Source organism: Brassica napus, chromosome A5 (assembly GCF_020379485.1).
Source record: "Brassica napus cultivar Da-Ae chromosome A5, Da-Ae, whole genome shotgun sequence".
Lineage (NCBI taxonomy): Eukaryota > Viridiplantae > Streptophyta > Magnoliopsida > Brassicales > Brassicaceae > Brassica > Brassica napus.
Genome location: NC_063438.1, coordinates 11,237,454 through 11,256,455, shown reverse-complemented (window position 1 = coordinate 11,256,455; position 19,002 = coordinate 11,237,454). Strand labels below are relative to the sequence as shown.

Genomic DNA, 19,002 nt, shown 5'->3' with positions numbered 1-19,002 from the left:
TTTTGGACTTAGGGATTCGGTTTGTCCAGGAACAAGAATAGGAAGAAAGAAGATCCCAAATTATTAAATTAAGGAGCGTAAAGACGTAGAAGAGGTCGTCCAATCTCGTCAAGCAAACTTGCTCCAATCACGAGAAGGTTGAGTGATTAAAGTGATGTATAGTATTCCACTTTAATCAGGTTTTGTTGTAGTATGTGTACTATTTTTTTTTTTGTAACTAGTATGTGTACTATTTTGTTAGGTTATTATTCATAAAATCTAAATTCTGTTTGTTTCGTTGTCGTTACTTTGATTTATGTTTGTTCAGATATTTTGTGTGCTTTTTACCTAATTGAGTTGTTCGTACGTAGTTGATAGTTTTGTTTTGGTGTGTGCCCGTATTATTTTGCTGTGGTGTTTTGTTATGTTTTTTTCTAGAGTATTTAGAGTCATTCTGCATTTAATGAATAACTAGGAGTTAATTATATGAATACACTAGGGTCGGCCCGCCCTACGGGCGGGAAGTTAGAAAAAAAAAGTTATTTTATATAAATTTACATTATGAAGCATTTTTTTAAAAAACATTGCGGGATGTCCAGAATAACGAAAGTCTTCTCTCTTTCAATTGTCTTTGGCTTCAATATGTATTCTCCCACCTTTGTTTCCTGTCCAAGTTGCATTTCACTCAGCAGCAGCGCATAGTTCAGCTTCTCTACACACCTTTATTTAACTTGCCATCTTTCTTTTCGTTATAAATATCAACTATACATGCCTTTTAAACACTTGTATGTTTACTTGACAAATTAACCATAAAACCAACCCATATGGGTAGAAAAAATAAGTATGTTAAGAGTGTTGCTTGTCAGGGTTAAAGGAAAGAGATAGAAACAGAGATTTGATCCAAGGAAAAAATAAAAACTGAGTTAATCTTTTATTCTTCTAGTGATGGTCATGTCTATCATCTACCCGTACAAAAATAAAACTTTACAGTCACATACAACTAATTCCTTAAGTTAGAAAACCAACTTAGTAGCTTGAGATTGAGAGCTCCAACTTAGGCGGATATACAATTGTTTTGGATGTAATTGATAACGTTTCATGTGCCAAATGTAGCAAAAACAAACATAGAATCATCATTTGACAACCTCCACCTCAACTTCTTCATATTTTAATCAGAAACTCCAATTTTCAAACCATGTCCGCGTCTAAGAGGCTAAGTCCTCTCTCTTTGAACTACAGGGCGGTGTGGCTTTGGGGCTAAAACTACAAAAAAAAAAAAAAACTGTGTTTAAGATGTTTCATCAAAGAACAGAGTTGAAAAGAGATACAGCTGCGTCTGCCATTATTCCTCTGCACTTTTCCTCTTTGAGCTTCTTCACTATAAAAAAAACAGAGATCACAGACTTCAATTAATAAGGCCGATTTTTTTCTAATAAGTTTGTAGTGTGATATTTAGGGTCTACAAAGGATATCTTATGTCTAAGAACTCTCTAAGTGAAGCAAAAATATGGAACCACAACCCCCAAATTTATCATTTCCGCATGCATAATATACTTCCTTTATACCTTCGATTAAAGAAAATATCATATCAGGAACAAACAAACAAACAGAAAAAACATTTCAAGTTCATGTTAAGGAATCATACCGAGGAAGGATAGGGTCGATGCACACATTATGCAAGGTTCACATGTTACGTAAAGAACGCATTTCGAGAATTTCTCAGCGACTTGTGAAGGTGAAAGTCTATCTTTTTGCCATTGTCCAATAAGTTCATCGATTGCTTCATCTCTGCATGTCTTGTGGCCTCTCTGAACAAAATTATAACAAACGACTTAGTAAGTAGCATAGACGAAGCAACCAACATGACAATCAATAAACACTCTATGTCATCGCATTGTTTTATGTTTCAGAGTTACTCATACAGAGAAATAGGTAAAAGTTTATAAAAGATTACATTGCCTGTCTCATTAGTTCGGTTAAGCCCTGAAGCAACGATGTTACCCTCCTCAAGAATGACACATCTGATCCAGACAAACAGAAAGATAATAATTTAATTGATAATAGTATCGAGAAAGAGCAACTGGGATAAGAAAAGTAAAAAAAATTAGATACCCCCACAGGAAATTCAAGAGCCTCTAGAGCAAGTTTAGCCTGCAATCCAAGGGAATCAAAACACTGTTACTCTAGAAAAGGAACAAAATTTTGCAGTATTGGGAGCCAAAACTGGTGTTACCTGACTTCAAATCGGAAAAAAAATTCTTGGCGGACTTCAAATCGGAGAAGAAAGTTATTGAATTCACGCTTAGGGATCATGTCATCGAACTTCCTCATGTCTGCCCATGGGACGTCTTCAACACTGACTATAACAATCGACAAAGCATATGAGCTGCAATGTTAAAGGAACTCCAGAAAATTAGCTTGTGGAAAAACAAAGTTGCTGAATTTAAGAAGAAAATATTGCACGTTCTTTTACCTCTCGTCAACAATGGCTTCCATAGTTGATTTCCATTGTTGACTGAATTCTTCCTAGGTCATAGCCAAACCTCTTGTCACCTTCACATTCAGAACGTGACCTTCACATTAAGTATCCAAAATCTGTTTTTTCTTTCTTTTAAAAAGCTTTAAACTTTACATGTCACAGTGGAAGCTGAAGACTTTCTCGTCATGGTTCGTTGCTGAATAATGATGGAAGAAAACATAGTGAGTAGTATAGATCGAAGATAAGATTTTTATAGGGAAACAAACTCACAGCGGCCAAACCCGAAACAGGGGATGCAGTTGTCTTCAACAAAAGGAGCCAAGGTTTGGCCAATTACAAAGATTACCTTCTTATATGGATTCGCAACTTCTCCGATCTATTGGTACAGATTGTCGCTGACAGAGTTGAGCTTCTCTGAATGCGTTAGGGTGAGGCCAAACATCGCAGTCTTAGAGCAAATTTATAGCAGAGACTCGCCGACGGAAACGACGCATCGAAGGGCTCGTACTGCGTCTGTATTAATGCCATTAAAGTCGAGTTCCGTTACAGACAGCGAGAACTATCGATCGTCATTCTCGCCGAAATCAGACTCGCATGAACAAAGGCGAGAATTAGGATGGAGCGCTGCGTTTTGTTTAATGAGGACAGGTGTCGCGCTCTCCTTGAACGAATTGATGACGTGTCGTCCTTGTTGGCATCACCAGGAGAGATTGAAAGTCTCTTTTATATATAAAGATGAGTAATTTATATTTATGGTATGCGTAATAGAGAGTTTTGATATTGTTTTTAGATTAATGTTGATGTAAGCATTTTTTTTTGCGATGTTTGAATTTTCAATCTTCATGGTGTCTACATTTGTTGCATGCCTAGAGAAATATGTATAGAATTAATATTTTATTTGATATGTATATATATTTTTTATTATCCTTATTTTGCTTTTACTCATTCTTTATCTTTCACATATCGCCTTCAACTAAAAGATCCATTTCTTCTCTTCCTATTAATTTTCAGGGACATTTGCTAAAAACAACCCAAATATTCAAGTCAAATCTAAAAGTGTACTCCACTTTCAATCAAATGCAAAACCAACCTAAAGAGGTATTGAAAATACTATTTAACCCTTGTGACCAAACAAAAAAACAGAATGTATTTTACGTTTATATCCTTCGGAAGTCTACACATAATAAAAGAAGTCTACATATATATAGACTTCATACGAAGTCTACCTTATAGACTTATTTTGTAGTCTACACTCTAATTTGATCAAATAATTTAATTTTTAAAATGTATAAAAATAATTATTGTGATATTTTTAACTAATCATCAATATAATGGATAATACGAAGTAAATAAATTAAATTTTCATATAATTGAACAATTTTAAAGAATATATACTAATTTGGTTACCAAGTGTTAGACAATGTTCATAGTTTAGAAACAAAAGGTTCTAACATGTTATGTTTCATTAGATTTCTAAGGGTTAGATTTTAGATTGAGATTTTTTTTGTTTTATTACTTAAATTTATATATTAATGATTAGTTGTTTATATTTTGTATATTTGGATATTCGAACCAATAATTGAGATTTTTTTATTACCAAGCAAACATTTAGGGTTTGTGATTTGTGGTTTAGGGTTTAGTAGACTTACAATAAAGTCTACTTCACTATAGACGGCTTTTTCAGTCTACTTTAGTCGGTATTACAAAAAAAAAATATTTTAAAATTAAATTTTGTTCTTTAAGATAAAAATATGTCATTTTATATTTTAACTATTAAAATAAAGAAATAAATTTAATAAATTATATATTAAAATTAATAAAACAATAACTTATTAAAGGAATGAAGAAAAAAATCATAAAAGGTTACATATTATATTTTAAATAATAAAGATAAGAAAAATAAAATTCTAGTAGACTTATAAATATGTCTACCAAACCGTAAATATTTTAACCTAACCAGATTTTAACCAAAATAATTTAACTTAACCAAAATTAAACCATAAAAGTTTAACCTAACCGGATGTAGTACCCAACATATAAATACATTTTATTTTGTGAAATTTGGTAAAAACACAAAACCTAGCGCCGTTGCGGCTCTCTCTTCCTTCTTCTCCCACTCGCCGTCCTCTCCGAATCACCATCACCACCGTCCTTGTTCATCTCTCAGCCATCTCCACCTCGTCACTACCGTTCCTCTACTCCTGTTGTAATATCTCTTTCTTTACCCTCTCTCTCTCTCTCTCTCTCTCTCTCTCTCTCTCTCTCTCTCTCTCTCTCTCTCTCTCTCTCTCTCTCTCTCTCTCTCTCTCTCTCTCTCTCTCTCTCTCTCTCTCTCTCTCTCTCTCTCTCTCTCTCTCTCTCTCTATTTGCTTGGGTATTTCCTTACAATCCAATGTAAGCACCTCTTGTCCGATTACTTTTCAGCAAGAGTCTCGGGAGTGAGGACAGTGGTGAGCCGGAGATGAGTAGCGGCGGTGAGGAGACAGAGCTTAACTTCGACTTCCATGGAGTTCTTCCGTGTGTTCGAACTCGAGGGATGAGATTGAGTTGGATTCAAAGGTAAGTCTCTTACCCTCTTTCTGAGATTCAGTTTCATTTCTGATTCATTGTAATTGATTATGGAGGAAACGAAGACGCGTTGCGACGGAGGGTGGGGTCGTGTCCATGAGCTTGAAGTGTCCTGAGTGAATATAGCTGCTGAACCACATTTTCCAAAACTGTAAAAACTTCTTCTTCGTGTAACATGATTAAATACCTTCTATTCTATAGTTTTCTACTGTCTTTTGCTCCTTGGTTCGTGTAATATGATTTTATTAATGACTGTGCCTTGTACATTTCTGTTTGCAGGTACGTTAAGGCTTGGGCATTGATGAATAACTGCCACAAACCAGCTGAGGACGACATTGTAAGTGTATCAATTGTCTCGATCTATTGTTATTTTGTTGTGTCTGGACTCTGGTTTCTTAATGATTGTATCTCAGTTGGTTTCTTTATATATTTTGGTCAGAAGTGTTTCAGATTTTATTGACTGTGAAGGTGACTTCTTATGCAAACTAATTCACATGTTTGATTCACATAAAGTCTCTGTCTGTCAAAGATTAAATCTAGAGTTTATGCTAATTGAACATGTTAAGGATTACTTTAAGAGAATCAAAGAGAATGGGTTCATCGATGTTAGGAACATAAAAGTAAATTATTTTCATCTTTTTAATTTTGTGATTGTTACAGCCAAAGAACATGGAGTATGGCATGGGTTTAACTCCTTGTCCTTTTTGTGTTGTAGGAAAGTTTGAATATAGAGTAACCGAAGAGATTCAAAATGATCGTCTCACAAACAATACTCATGAAGCATGTCTCCCAATTCATGAAAACTGTAGGTAAGCTCTGCAATCATCTTACTCTATAAGGATTTGTCTCTTTGGTTTCAGTATGATGGTTGAACTAATGGTTCTCTCAAAAATTTCCAGGGTTTTAACAGCTCATGGGTCAAATACAATCGTGTATGTAACAGATGATCATGTTGATATCAGTACAAGTAACCGAGACACTGGGAGATCAGCAGTAGAGTTGTCTTTATATCGTCTTCTAAGCAGTAGAGTTTGTTATTGATGAAAACTGAGTTGTCTTGTTTTACTTAATCAGAAAAGCTCAAAAAAGATTTGAGTAAACTATTTTGTATCAGAATGATGTATTGTTCGTGTAACAAATTTGTGTAGTTTGCTTCTAGGAGATTTCTCTTATAATTTTATCTAAAAGAAGACTAATATTGAAGTCTACTCAGCATAAAGTAGACTTGGTTAATACACTTGATGTTTTGTATTTGTCATTGACATTTTCAACATACACAAATTCAAAAATTAATATATCATTATGTCTTGGATAACTTGATCAAGTTCTTGCATTGCAATCATTTGTGGCACTCATAGGAGTATCAACACAACTTTAACACATAAGACAACTCCAAAGCAATAAGACATCTCATAAGTTCAACACAGTTACCCAAACTCTCACAAATAGTCTTTCACCAGCTATTCTCCGTAACTGAACTATTTTCTGTAAAAAATACGGTTTACATAATTAGCGAACAAATATTTCATGCTTGATAAAATTATAAACGTAGACTTACAAATACGTCTACAATTATTAGCTAACAAAATAGTCAAATCAAATATATTATACTTTCATGATTATAACATATTTTTTTTTCAAAATCACTCAAACCCATTAGGATTATTTAACACACACGGTCAAACAAAAAAATCTTAAAAAAAACTTTATGAATAATACACAAATTCACTTTTAATATATTTTTCTATGTAGACTCCATATTCAGTCTAAGGAGATGTAGACGTTCTTTTCAGTTTACTAGTGTGGACTGTCAAATAGGTCTGCTTTTTGGGTTAGTTTTTGCAATTGCAAATTTTACGAGTTACTTTTTATATTTGAAAAAAAATTGTGATTTCATAAAAGTAGACTTCATTTTCAGTCTACACTTTAAACAGGTTAGTTTTTGCTATTGACCAAAATTCACTTAGGATTTGACTTTCAGAATTAGACTTCATATGCAGTCTGCATGTTTGAATTTTTTTGAAAGAGGTTAGTTTTGCAATTGACCATGTTTGACTTTCAACGAGTAGATTGAAATGAACATCTACAAGTGTGAAGACTTCGCATGAAGTCTCTTTCAAATCCGATGGGTTAGTTTTGCATTTGACCAAAATAAAAAAGTAGACTTTACATGCAGTCTACATTTTTTTTTCTAATATTAGAAGACTGCATATGAAGTCTACAATTTAATAAATTTTTGAAATATTTTTAAACTTTTTTGTCAAACACAAAACGAACCTATTCAACGAAATCAAAGTTTTGGTCAAATGCAAAACTGACCTTTTGTAGACTTCTCGGGCAGTCTACATTTTGTAGACATCCGGTGAAGTCTACTTTGAAAAGTCAAAAGTTCGGTCAAATGCAAAATTAACCTCTTTTGCGTAGACGTTTTAGTAAGTCTACCTAAATTTTTGTTTTTGTTGCCAAAGGTAAAAGACGTAGACTGCTAAGAAAGTCTCTGTTACCAAAAAATTTCTTTTGGTCAATTGCAAAACTGACTTGTGCGTTGACAAGTAGACTGCATTGTAAGTCTACACATAGGCGTAGACATACAAAACAGTCTACTATCGCGACACAGATCTGAAAAATGACGAAAACCATGTAAATAGTTACATTTTTCCGGTATAAAGCTCATTTCCAACCTTTTCAACCGTCCAAACTCCAAACATAAGCAAAAAAAGCACTTTTGACGATTTACTGATGAAGAAACTCAAAAATATGAAGTTTGTGATTATGAAAATGAAAGTTATGAGAGATTTTTAGATGGAAATGTAGAGGAAATGAAAGAAAATGAAGATTTATTGGTTTAGAATGAGAGATAAGTGGTTGAAAATTAAATTTTAGAGCTTTAAGAGTTCAAAAATAGTGGTTCATGGTGGTTGAAAAAATTGATGATGATGGCATTATTGTAAATAAGAAGAAATTGTTAGGATGTATTTGGTTTTTTGTTAATTTCGAAATTAATAAAAAAATAAATTATAATGGCAATTTTGTAAATAATTTAAAAACATAAGGATAGTATGGAAAATTCATTGATGAATAGTAATGACAAAAAAAAGGGGTTGGTTTTAGGTTTGACTTGAAAAAATGGGTTGGTTTTGAAAAACACCCTAATTTTCATAATTATTTCATTCTTTTTTTTCTCATCTTTTCTTCATTATTTCCTCTCTTTCTGTATGTTTCTTTTAGATATTTTTAAAAATTCACCACCACTTCAAATTCTTGAACGGCCAACACTATCTCGACCACCGCAGTTCTTTTTTACCGCCGCAGCCGCCACTCCTAAACAACCACCTAGCACCTCCTCACACCATAACCATCACTACTCCTTCACGATGTTTCCGTTCACTCCACCATCACACCTTACACCTACACTTTTGTTGTGCTTCACCCTACGCGGAGACCATCGAGCTGGAGCCCTCACCCACCGACACTGTCGATACTTATTTTTCAAATAAATTTGATATTTAATTTTTTTTATATGTAATACATTTTTCATAATTATAATTTTAATTTTAAAAATATGAAGTTTTCTGAAATTCCAATTCATCTGTAATATATCCGTAAAACAGAGGTGTTCATATATCATTCAGAAATCTCAATATGCCGAGTTATGTGTTCCACCGCGATCATCCAGTTGTGTGGTATTATGTTCCTTGTATTATTTGGGAGTAAATAGTAAGTTTGTGAGTGAATCATGCCTTGTTTTTTGAATAACAAAGTTTCTTCTCGAATATGAAGAAAATATGTATTCAACTGCTTGTATTTTTTTTAAACTATTACATGTAGATGTATGTCTGTGTGATTTTCTCTTTACTCGTCATATTTAAGAACATGTATAGTGAATAGACATATATAATGTTTATATATATATACAAATAGATTTGTTTATGATTTGCGAACCTTACTATTGGGGAATATTGTTGAAGATTTCTTAATACACAATGTTATTCAGTCTAGTCGCTGAGTCTTTTTCTTATTGAAAATGTTAAGCCTTCAGGTGATGTTGCTCTTGAGAGAGCAACATATAGCTGGCCATGAATGAAAACTGGTTTAGGCAAATATAGAATAACTGATTTCAAGTTTTGTCTTTAGCTTTTGGTCACTGCCTAGCATACTCTTATTGGAAGTTATCCTGGGAGTAAAACCGTTTTACCAACATGTGTACATGTGACTATTTCACCTTCGATAGTTCATTCTGTTATAAGTCACGATTATTCTTGTCCCATTGCATAGACCTTCTTTTTCGTTGATGTTTCTCAGTAGCATAACTAGGATGCCTACTTTTAAGACAAGCTTATGTTTGGGCAAGCCTTGAAATTCTAAGCAGTTCAAGTACTCTGGGGGATACATTGTTTAATAGTGAAGCCCGATTGAATATGCATTTGCTATGCTGTTGTAGCTAAAGTATTCTTTAGATTATCCAAGGGCTTTAGATAACATATACTTATTTATCTCATCGACTGTTTCGTTTCGGGGTGTGATGATTGTTGTTTCAGTTAAATAGTCGACATTTGTCTTGGAACCATTATACAACACATATGCTTCCTTTGCGATTTGATGGAGTGGATTTCTGGCAGGCTGCATCATAAAGCATTTCTCAACAGCCACAATCTCCTCTTGGTTGTCTTCGTTGTCTATAAAGTTTGTATTTTTTTGGTGTAGTTCCATATTCGAAACTTACTATTCTGCAAAAGAAAAAAAATCTGACTATTATAGTAGAATGTTCTCATGTAGGACGTACACATTGCATTCATTTCACAAATCTGATTTGATGGAACTTTTTTTGAACATTATGAATAGTGTATTCATATGTCAAAAATGAAGTTTTATTTGAATGAGAAATGGAGGTCTAATGTGCGTGATTTAAAAAAAAACTTGTATAAAGTAGCAAATACACAGATTGGACATTTGATCTTGGATTTGAGTTTTTTGATTTGTTAGTTGGACTTCATGTTCATTAACTTAATCTTATAAACCAAATATATGTTGATCTTTTATATTGATAAAATATTAAAAAAATTCATTTAAAAGTATATTATTTAGTTTGAATTGGTCAAACAATAATAATTTTACTCTTTAATTTCTTAGTCAAAATGTGGAATAAATTCACATAATAATTGACAAGAATTAAAAACTTCATTAGTGCACCATGGAGGTTTCATTTTTTGTGCTTCTCATTATTTTTCTATAAAACGGCTTGCTAGCATTATAGAAAAGAACACACATTCATACAATCAAGAAACAATTCTTCCACTCAGAATAGTTATGCTATTTATTTATTTATTTTGAGTCTGAGAGTACAACACAAAATTAGGTTCGATAAATTCTGTTTTTCGGTGATGGTAAACAGAAACAATGCTGCAGTTGTATCCTATGAATCTGAGCGCTATGAAACCGTCACACTACGGGGTGTTTAAAGATTTAAGGAAAGAGATTAACCATCTCGACTCTGCAATTTTTCTTTATTCTTATATTTCGGTATTGTAATTTTAATTTATGTTTTAATTATTCTTTACAAATATCAGTTGTACTATGGTAGTAAAATAAAGTTCTTACACTCTTAAATCTTTAAATATTGTTTATGCTTTTTCACTAACAATATTGATATTTGTTAAAAGTTTTTTTTTAAGAACATATCCATCAATATCAACAAAAAGATGCTGGATCAGAATTGAAGAAATAGTTATGATGGAAAATCATTTGATTCCATCAGATTATTCTTTATTTTTTAGAATTGTTTTTGAGTTAAAATACTTTAAAATCAATTCCTCTTACTAATTCTGATATTTGTTAGAAGTACTATGAAAATACAGGTATTCAGAAGGAGAGAGAGTTATGATCATGGATCGCTAGTTGTTGACTGCTCTGATCCGAATCATACTATGGGTTTGTTGAGTGTTTTAATTTGATTTTATTAAATTGCAGAACTTAACAAAAATATAAAAAAAAAAAAACAAGTCTGCCGGTTTAAGTATTTGATTTTGGTTTGACTTGTTTAAAGCATTGGTTTAGTTTATACTGTTTTCAACTCGTAAAAATGTTTTCTGAAAAAAAATGCATTCCTTTTTTGCAAAAATAATACTATCTCTCGAAGGTGATTAAGAAAACGTTACTAGTCATTGTGCATGTTAATGCTTTGACTTGCTTTACCGATTTTAAGGTTCTGGTTCATATGGTTTTTTTTTTCGGTTCTTTAGTCATTTTTATTAACTGCATATTTAATTTATTAATTTTATATGAGCTGGTTAATATTAATTTAGATTGACTGCATGCAATCGCTTGTACTTAACGGCTAAACTGAACATATGTATATGTTGAACATTTGAGAGAACGGGTATGTATGGTGAGTCGACATCTCAATTTGAGAATGGTCTGCCACTTACAATCTCGTGTCATATAGATTGGAATTTTGGTTTATTGAAATGTCTATATTCTATTAACACATAAGTGTTATTGGTTACAAGTCTAGTGAGTCGACGCACCAAATTTATTTTGGTAGTGGTCTGCCACGTCTGATTGTACCAAATTCTGATGTTTATCGGATTGTATGTTAGTGCCTAGTGCTATATGCATAGGACTAATGACAGAAAATCGATGACCTCGGTTATTTTGATCCCATGAAAAAAAATACAAAATTCCAGACCAATATTGACTGAAATTAATGTGTATTGTAGTTTCTAAACTCAATATAACTTAGAATAATCATATAGAATGGTGGTTTTGATGGCACAAATAATATCTTGTAATGATATGTATATTTGTTAAAAAGCAAAGTATGTGTTTGGAAAAATTCAAAACATACAAGTTAGATTTATTAATCAACTTGAGAAAACTATGAAAATAGTTGTATGTAAAATGTGAATTTCTAAGATTAAAATATATTTTTTAAGAAAATTAAAATAATTTTCGAAGCACTGTAAGACTTCGGTCTATACCTAGTTCCTATGATGATTAAACAATGCTACATGTAAGGAATAGAAGATAAGCATTAGCTTTTAATGATTTATGTCCATTGTTTTGAGATATGAATGGAGTAGTACATGATACTCCTCTAAACAAAACTAATGGCAAATCACCTAGTGAATGTGAAATGGGACCGTTTCTAGGATAAAGAATGAAATGTTATATTCTCCAAGTTCACTCATGATTAACCAGGGCTGTTCACAGCCAAAATGAACACAATAGAGAAACCTAGTTCTGTGAGAGAATGAAGCTGTGTTATAGCTATTGTATAGGTTTACACCAAAGCCCGGGAGGTTCAAGACATCATGGCCACTTCCTGGCCGAGTAAATCCGATAGCTAATAACAATGACTGGTTCAAGGCTGAAAAATTGCTACCAACTCATCATGCAGTGAATTTCTCGTTTGTACTCTCAAAAGTTCTTAGTTGAGTCTTGTCGAGTCTTGTCTAGGAGGTCAAGTTTATTGGAACTATTTTTTGAACATTGTGAATAGTATATTCATATGTCAAAAATGAAGTTTTATTTGAATGAGAAATGGAGGTCTAATGTGTGTGATTTGAAAAAACTTGTATAAAATAGCAAATACACACATTGGATATTTGATCTTGGATTTGGGTTTTTTTTTTATTTGTCAGTTGGACTTCATGTTCATTAACTTAATCTTATAAACCAAATATATGTTGATCTTTTATATTGATGAAATATATAAAAAAACCATTTAAAAGTATATTATTTAGTTTGAATTGGTCAAACAATAATAATTTTACTCTTTAATTTCTTGGTCAAAATGTGGAATAAATTCACATAATTATTGACAATAATTAAAAACTGCATTAGTGCACCATGGAGGTTTCATTTTTTGTGTTGAAAAATAAAACTTGTGATTCTCATTATTTTTCTATAAAAGGGCTTGCTAGCATTATAGAAAAGAACACACATTCATACAATCAAGAAACAATTCTTCCACTCAGAATACTTATGTTAGTATTTTTTCTTTTACTTTGAGTCTGAGAGTACAACAAAAATTAGGTTCGGTAGATTCTGCTTTTTGGGAATAGTAAACATAAACAATGCTGCAGTTGTATCATGAAAATCTGAGCGCTATGAAACTGACACACTATGAGGCGTTTAAAGATTAAAGGAAAGAGATTAACCATCTCGATTCTATAATTCTTCTTTATTCTTATATTTTGGTATTGTAATTTTAACTTATATTCTTATTATTTTTTTACAAATATCAGTTGCCCGAGTAAAATAAGGTTCCTACATGATTGACCTATTGATGCCATCACTATTTTCTTGTGTTCCCTGTGATATAACGGGAAGTGTAAGCCCACTATTGCTAGGAAAATGATTTTATAACCATGATTCTGAGAAGGAAATAAGCCGTCTCTTCATATAAAAATGTAATATTATTTGGGTTGATATTTGAAAATAATAAAAATACAAAACTATACATTATTTCAAATATTATGTTTAATGTGTTAACATTTTTTATATTGTAAATTTACTTATTATATTTTTCTTGTTTTTTTTCTTTAATGTAATATTACCATTTCTTATATTTTATTACTTATTATAATTTTCTTGATTTAATGAGACATGTAGCTTCTTTTGGAAGAATGATTTTATGCTTATGTAGACACTTCATAGAGCTTCAAATAGTTATTTTTATTAGTATAGACTAGGTGTTTAAATTTGAAAAATACTTAATAATAAGTGTATTACTAATTAAAAGACTATAATCTCTTATATATTAATTAAGGAGCATTATAACCTTTGAATGTAGCCACGTGTCATCACCATAATGATTTTCTGAATCCTTAGAAAAATATGTTGGTTCACCTAAATATATATTATACTTTTCATTAAACTAATCATAAAATTAATTAAAAGTGTAAAATTACTATTTTCCTTTATTTCCTTAAATAAAAGGTATATAATTACCAAATATGACTAATATTATATATATATATATATATATGACAATTAATGATTTTAGTAATAAAGATTTGATATTAATTTGTGTTTCCTCCATTATTTTTTGTCTAATAATTAATTATCTTGATAATAAATATTTGATAAATTAAATAATCAAAATAAATATAAATTATAAATTTAGATTTTTTTGTATGGTTTATATTTTTAATTTTAAAAATGACTATAAACTACTAAAAGTGTTAAAATTCTAATGTTAAAAAATTTATGATCAATGGTTTAACTTTTCTATTATACAAAAAATACATAAATATTTTAATTTCAAAATTTGCAATGAATTTTCAAGAAAATTGATAAATTATAAACTTATTAAAAATCCCACATTGAAAAATTTGTTATCAATGATTTAAAAATTTTGTTATAAAAATATATGAATCATCATAAAACGTATTACTATGAAGTCTCATTTAATAGATAGCCATATTAAAAATATATTATATATCTATGTTAGAATTTAAATTAAATTATATAAAAAATAAATAAAGGTGATTATTTAGATTTACTTACCATAAAATGATAGTAAATAAATAAAAGTGATTTGTCGGATTTATGTGTTTGCACCAATTTAATTATATACTTTATAATTAATGTTTCTCAATTATTCAAAAATATATTTATCATTTGTTATTACATAATGTAAAAGAACGTAAAATAAGTAATAGTTTATAAAATAATTTGTATATTGTATATACAACGTTCATTCCGCACGAGATACATATAAATGGTTATTATTCGGCATGTATTTATTTGTTAACTATTATTAGAATACAGAAAAATGTATAGTAGAATTTATATTCACCAAATATAACTGTTTTTATAAATTCATTCTGCACAAGGTGCATGTTATCACTTAGTGATAAATTATTATTTATGTTTTCATTCGATAATTCTTATGTATTATAAACTTTGAAATTTCTTTGTATACTATATTCATGATATAGAAATAAAAATTAGAAATCACTCAATATTCTCTTTTCAATTATAAAATTAATAATTTTACTTGATTAATATTTAGATATGTATTTTTTTTTTAATTTTTAAATTTCAGACAACAACACGGTATATATGTGAATTATCTTTTTATTTTAAAATATATTTTAGATTTTGGATAATTCTTATAATTGTTATTTTAAAACATTTATCTAAGAAATAGTTAATTTTTTTTATTTTGTGACTAATTTATATATTTTATTCATTAAGGGTATAAACGATCTAACTATTAACATGAGAGCACGAATGCGAAAAATCATTTCGCAAATAAGAGTATAGATATTATATTTATTTATTCTATTTAATAATTAAATAACTATATTTATTTATATACAATAATAAAATTCACTTAAAAATAAAAGGTAAACTTGCATAAATAATAATCAAGTAAAAGAAAATTTAACTATTCATTATCTTTTTTTTTTGTCATCAACAATACAGACTAATACTATTCATTATCATTATCTAAAATATTAATTAATATCTTATTATCCAAAATTAATAAAAATGGATATATGTATATATATTTATATATTTATCAAGTTAATATAAATAAAATAGAATTATTAACCAATTGTAGTTGTTAACAATAATCATTATCATTTTTAGTATAAAAATGTTTAGACAAAATATATATTTTATCATATACTTTCATTATGAGTAAAATTTGTTTCTACAAAAGATATACTTACATGTGACAAAAAGAAATTGGTGATAAAATTAACGTCATCATGAAGATTTTTGGGAGATTTCACCTAACATATAGTTGGAGGCAATATAATTGAAATATGTGATGATTTCGAATAAATAATGTATGTCTAAATTTTTTAAGGTGGTTATACCCGTATATGCGGGCACAACACATAATTTATTTATTATTCGAGAATATGTTAATCAATAGGTAAGAGTATTATATTTAAAACATATTATAAAACTATAATATATATTATTTTCTGTTAAAATTAATATATATTTCTCCAATTTCTTTTATAATTTTTATGATCATACACTGAATAGTATATGCATGCTAAAATATGATTAATGCAAAATGTTAAATTTCAAAAATGTATCAATATAAATTTTTATTTGATTTTCTCCTTTTAGTTAAAAGTCTCTAGAAAGTTAGATTTACAAGTAATATATTATTTAATTGTAGATGCTGTAAATATTATAACATATTTATTCTTAAAATTTTGATAATACATTGATCAAAATTCTTGTGCTAAATATTTTTTTAGTCAAAATAAACTAATTAACAATTATTTCAAGCATATTTCACCATTTTAATATGACTCATTTATACATATATATTGATTAAACTATTTTTGTCATCAATTGTTTTTTAGCAACCAAATTTTTTATATTTTGTAGCTATTTTTCTTTAAGTATTAGATTTCAACTAACTAGTTTAAAATTGTATATATTTATGTAACATTACTTTTACTGTAGTATTTTATTAATTTTTAGAGTTATTAATTTATAAAAAGTTTCTTTTTATATTCTATTTTTGGAATACATTTTTATGATAAGAAAATGGTTGATTTCACCTTTTATGTTCATTAAATTGTATAAATTTATCTTTCATATCAGTTTTATTATATTATTAATATATATATGATATATATATCATACAATTTAAATGTGTGTTTGAGAGATAATTTTATTAAATATTATCAAATATTATGAAATTTTAAGAAAAGGTAAAAATGAAATTTACTGTGAATATTAAAAAACAACACAATACTTTATTTATACTTATATAAACTATGTATATATAAATTATTAATTTATGATTTTAAAGGGATTATATATTTACAAGAAATTTTCTAAAAAAGAATTATGATCTCATTACCTTATTGAATTATATCATATTTTGAATCAGGTTTGGAACAGACGAAACTATTAATTTATTATGTTTATTTATTTATGAAGCTTTTAATGTATAAGTTATTTTATGTATGTGTGTGTTTAAATGGTTTTTTCATCTACAAGAATTTTGCTATCATTTCCGAAGGTAAACCACCGCAGAAAGACACTTTTGTCAAGCAAGTCAAATCATTTTCTTCAATCTTCCGTACTCGACTGACTTCGTTTTGGTTAAATAAAAATGTAATCGTACTTGGTAATTGCCAAAAACGTTGTTTTTAGTATTCTTAAAGCTAATAGCTTTCTTTGTATTCAACAAAATAGCAGATAGCCTACTAGTGTACACAACTTTCACTTCAATGAAGTAAAGAAAAGTAAGGATGAACAAAGACATAGAGAAGCAATACTAAATCCCAAGTTAAAAAGTTCACTCTATGGCTTCAGATCAATTAGGAGTATAGACTAAACACAACTTGGTAATAACAAGCAATAGTCTAAAGATATAACCATAGTATACCTGACCAATGATCACAAGTCTGAAAAAATCTTCATCAACCACTTAATCTTCTAGTGCTTCGTTTCCTCCACAAAGTTACAGTCTTGGGGAGACTTTTAAGTAGGTTTTGATGCTTCGGACAGAGCTTGGAAGACTCTTTGTTGGGTCATATCCTCGACAATCACAACTTTATCTCGAGACTTGGATCCTGAACCCAATGAAACTTGTCTTTTTTTCACACCCAACACCTGTTTCACATAACATGTCAGAATAAGAATGTGACTGAGAAACTTTTTATGCGAAGAGAGAGAGAGAGAGAGAGAGAGAGAGAGAGATTTACAGAGCTCATGTACTCGAGAAGTGCAGCGTTAGCCTCACCATCCCTTGCCGGAGCATCGATCTGAACGCCCACCGCTTCGTCGCTCACATCTCCAGACCAAACCGAGTTAATCAAATCAGTAAATGTCTCGAAATCGCTTTGCACAAAAGAGAAATATAAAGAAAGCAAAATTACCGGTGATGGAGGCAGATTTGGAACCAGGCTTCGCGTGGATGGTGATGGCGACGGAGGAAGGCGTAAGGAGGCGCAAACATGCCGGAAAGCTCGAAGTGTTATCGGCGGTGGGTTTTTCCGTCGTTGATGCGGCCGAATTGCTCTTCTTTCCTCTCTTCGTCGGAGCCATGTTTTTTTATCCGGCGAAGGAGGCTTCCTTTCTTAATCGGTGGAATCTTGTTATTTTTTTTATTTCATAGGCTTTTAGAAGGTCCATTGGGCTTTGGATTTGACAACGGAATCATTATTTTTATAACATTTATTTCTTTCTTGATCTTTGATCATAACTATAAGCATCAACATTATTAATTCTTTTAAAGGTATATCTCGCGTATGTTTCTAAAAAAACATTTTTTTTAACACACTTCAATCCTTGAGATAGAGAGAGAAAGTTGTATTTTCAACTTTTGATTTTCTGAGTATCTCATTTTTCGCTACGGATAATAAACTTGTGAGTAGTTCAGATTTCACTTTCGACCTTAGACTACTTTTCGATCAAAATTTGGTATCCTTACCTTTCTTCTTCTTATCATCTCTGACTATTCTAATGTTTCCCAATCTGTTTTTATCCGTCTGGTTCATACGTGTTCTATTTTTCATTGATTATACTTGGTTGTTCAAGCAAAAGGAAGGTTACCATTTTTAAAATATCTTTTTAGGTTTTATTTAACTGAGATTTTGGGTTTAACTTTGTTTATCTCCTGCTCAAAAGTTGTCAGATTGGAGTTTTTCCATATAAGAAAAATTTATGATGTTCTGCTTACTAAGCTTCTAAATCTCTTTAAGTGTTTCACCTCTCGCAGTTTATCAAAGCATTATATTGAACTGGATGGTAGAAACAGAGAAAGGAATATGCAAGTGGTTCTTGGTGTCAAATGGATTGATCAACAAACTTGTTTACAACAGAGCCAAAGAATTTCAAGTCGGTATAGTCCTAGTGAAGTTTCATCTGGTTAATTTTTCAAAATGTTGTTTGCTTAGAAGATACGTTGATAATATAGTTTTCACCTGTAAAAAAATATTTAAAATTTATTGGCATTGTTACAAAGAGATGCTGGTGGACTTATC

At 30.1% G+C, this 19,002-nt stretch overlaps 1 protein-coding gene and 2 long non-coding RNA genes across 4 annotated transcripts; 1 reads left to right on the top strand and 2 right to left on the bottom strand.

Moving 5' to 3' along the window:
- Positions 1–891: 891 nt before the first annotated feature.
- LOC125608935 lies at positions 892–2,052 on the bottom strand. The gene is made up of 2 exons (XR_007339496.1): positions 1,625–2,052; positions 892–1,544 (listed from the first exon to the last, which is right to left on the bottom strand). It is a non-coding gene; the product is annotated as an uncharacterized LOC125608935 (long non-coding RNA).
- A 2,286-nt stretch (positions 2,053–4,338) lies between these two features.
- Positions 4,339–6,284, top strand: LOC106364641. 2 transcript variants are annotated; one of them, XR_007339495.1, is made up of 6 exons: positions 4,339–4,664; positions 4,883–5,017; positions 5,092–5,177; positions 5,306–5,363; positions 5,742–5,835; positions 5,926–6,284. It is a non-coding gene; the product is annotated as an uncharacterized LOC106364641 (long non-coding RNA). The 2 variants fall into 2 exon arrangements; XR_007339494.1 differs by having other exon boundaries at positions 5,083–5,177.
- Positions 6,285–17,145: 10,861 nt separating this feature from the next.
- Positions 17,146–18,140, bottom strand: LOC125608934 (UPF0235 protein C15orf40 homolog). The gene is made up of 3 exons (XM_048779592.1): positions 17,896–18,140; positions 17,722–17,810; positions 17,146–17,629 (listed from the first exon to the last, which is right to left on the bottom strand). Exons 1-3 carry the CDS (start codon positions 18,062–18,064, stop codon positions 17,498–17,500), a joined length of 390 nt encoding a protein of 129 aa, XP_048635549.1. The 5' UTR covers positions 18,065–18,140; the 3' UTR covers positions 17,146–17,497.
- Between the last annotated feature and the right edge of the window lie 862 nt (positions 18,141–19,002).

What these genes read in the sequence shown, in the direction of transcription:
- LOC125608934 (XM_048779592.1), bottom strand. Translation starts at nt 18,064, where the DNA reads ATGGCTCCGACGAAGAGAGGAAAGAAGAGCAATTCGGCCGCATCAACG. An exon ending in CAAATCTGCCTCCATCACCG is followed by an intron (nt 17,811 to 17,895) that starts GTAATTTTGCTT and finishes TTTGGTCTGGAG; the next exon opens with ATGTGAGCGACGAAGCGGTG. An exon ending in TTCTCGAGTACATGAGCTCT is followed by an intron (nt 17,630 to 17,721) that starts GTAAATCTCTCT and finishes TATGTGAAACAG; the next exon opens with GTGTTGGGTGTGAAAAAAAG.